General features: G+C 50.8%; 1 protein-coding gene across 1 annotated transcript in view; it reads right to left on the reverse strand.

The window, feature by feature from the left end:
* Positions 1 to 275: 275 nt before the first annotated feature.
* Positions 276 to 658, reverse strand: part of EMH_0068780 (aminopeptidase N, putative) — a gene marked incomplete at both ends in the record, with an annotated part of 2793 nt that continues 2410 nt past the window's right edge. The window contains one exon of the mRNA XM_013498798.1: positions 276 to 516. Coding sequence (XP_013354252.1) covers positions 276 to 516 — 241 coding nt within the window. The remainder of the gene's footprint in view (positions 517 to 658) is intronic.

Here is a 658-nt window from a genome sequence, read left to right on the forward strand (position 1 = left end):
CCATTCCGTCGTGCCTTCTGAAGTACAAATCCATTCCCTTGCGGTATTTCTCCTCGCCCAAGATGGTGCGGACCCTGAAACGGAAAACCGTAAACCATAAATCGTAACCCCTAAACAAGGCAACTTCGGGGAAAACCCTAATATGAAGAGAAAATTCCCGCGACTTTCAACTCCCCCTGACAACAAATAGACTCAAACCCTACGAAAACCCAGCCCCCACGCTCGGAAGAAACACGGTGCAATCCAGACCCTCAACCATGAACCATAATCTTGGCCTACATGCGCATCACTTCTGCTCCCTTCCAGTAGGTGGTCCGGTTGTAGAGGTTGTGGACTGCAAGGTAGCTCTCCGGCCTCACAGGAGTTGCAAGGGCCCCACTATCTTCTGGAAACTGCAAATTTATGAGCCGCTTCATGTCTTCGATCCGGTGCACAGCAGCAGGCGCCAAAGTGGTGCTGAACAGCCGCTCGCGGAACGTTGTTAGGCCTTCCTTAAGCCACAACTCGGTCCAATCTCTGCATGCAAAGCAGCACAACACGCGTACGCACATACACATATAAACACGAAGGAGCAACCGTGTTCTGTGGTTTTAAAACTCTGTAGAAAACCAAAACGCCCTGCTGGATGCAGCAAGGACCAGAAGACCAAGAAACAGAT

Source organism: Eimeria mitis, genomic scaffold (assembly GCF_000499745.2).
Source record: "Eimeria mitis Houghton genomic scaffold, Emh_scaff3716, whole genome shotgun sequence".
Classification (NCBI taxonomy): Eukaryota; Apicomplexa; class Conoidasida; order Eucoccidiorida; family Eimeriidae; genus Eimeria; species Eimeria mitis.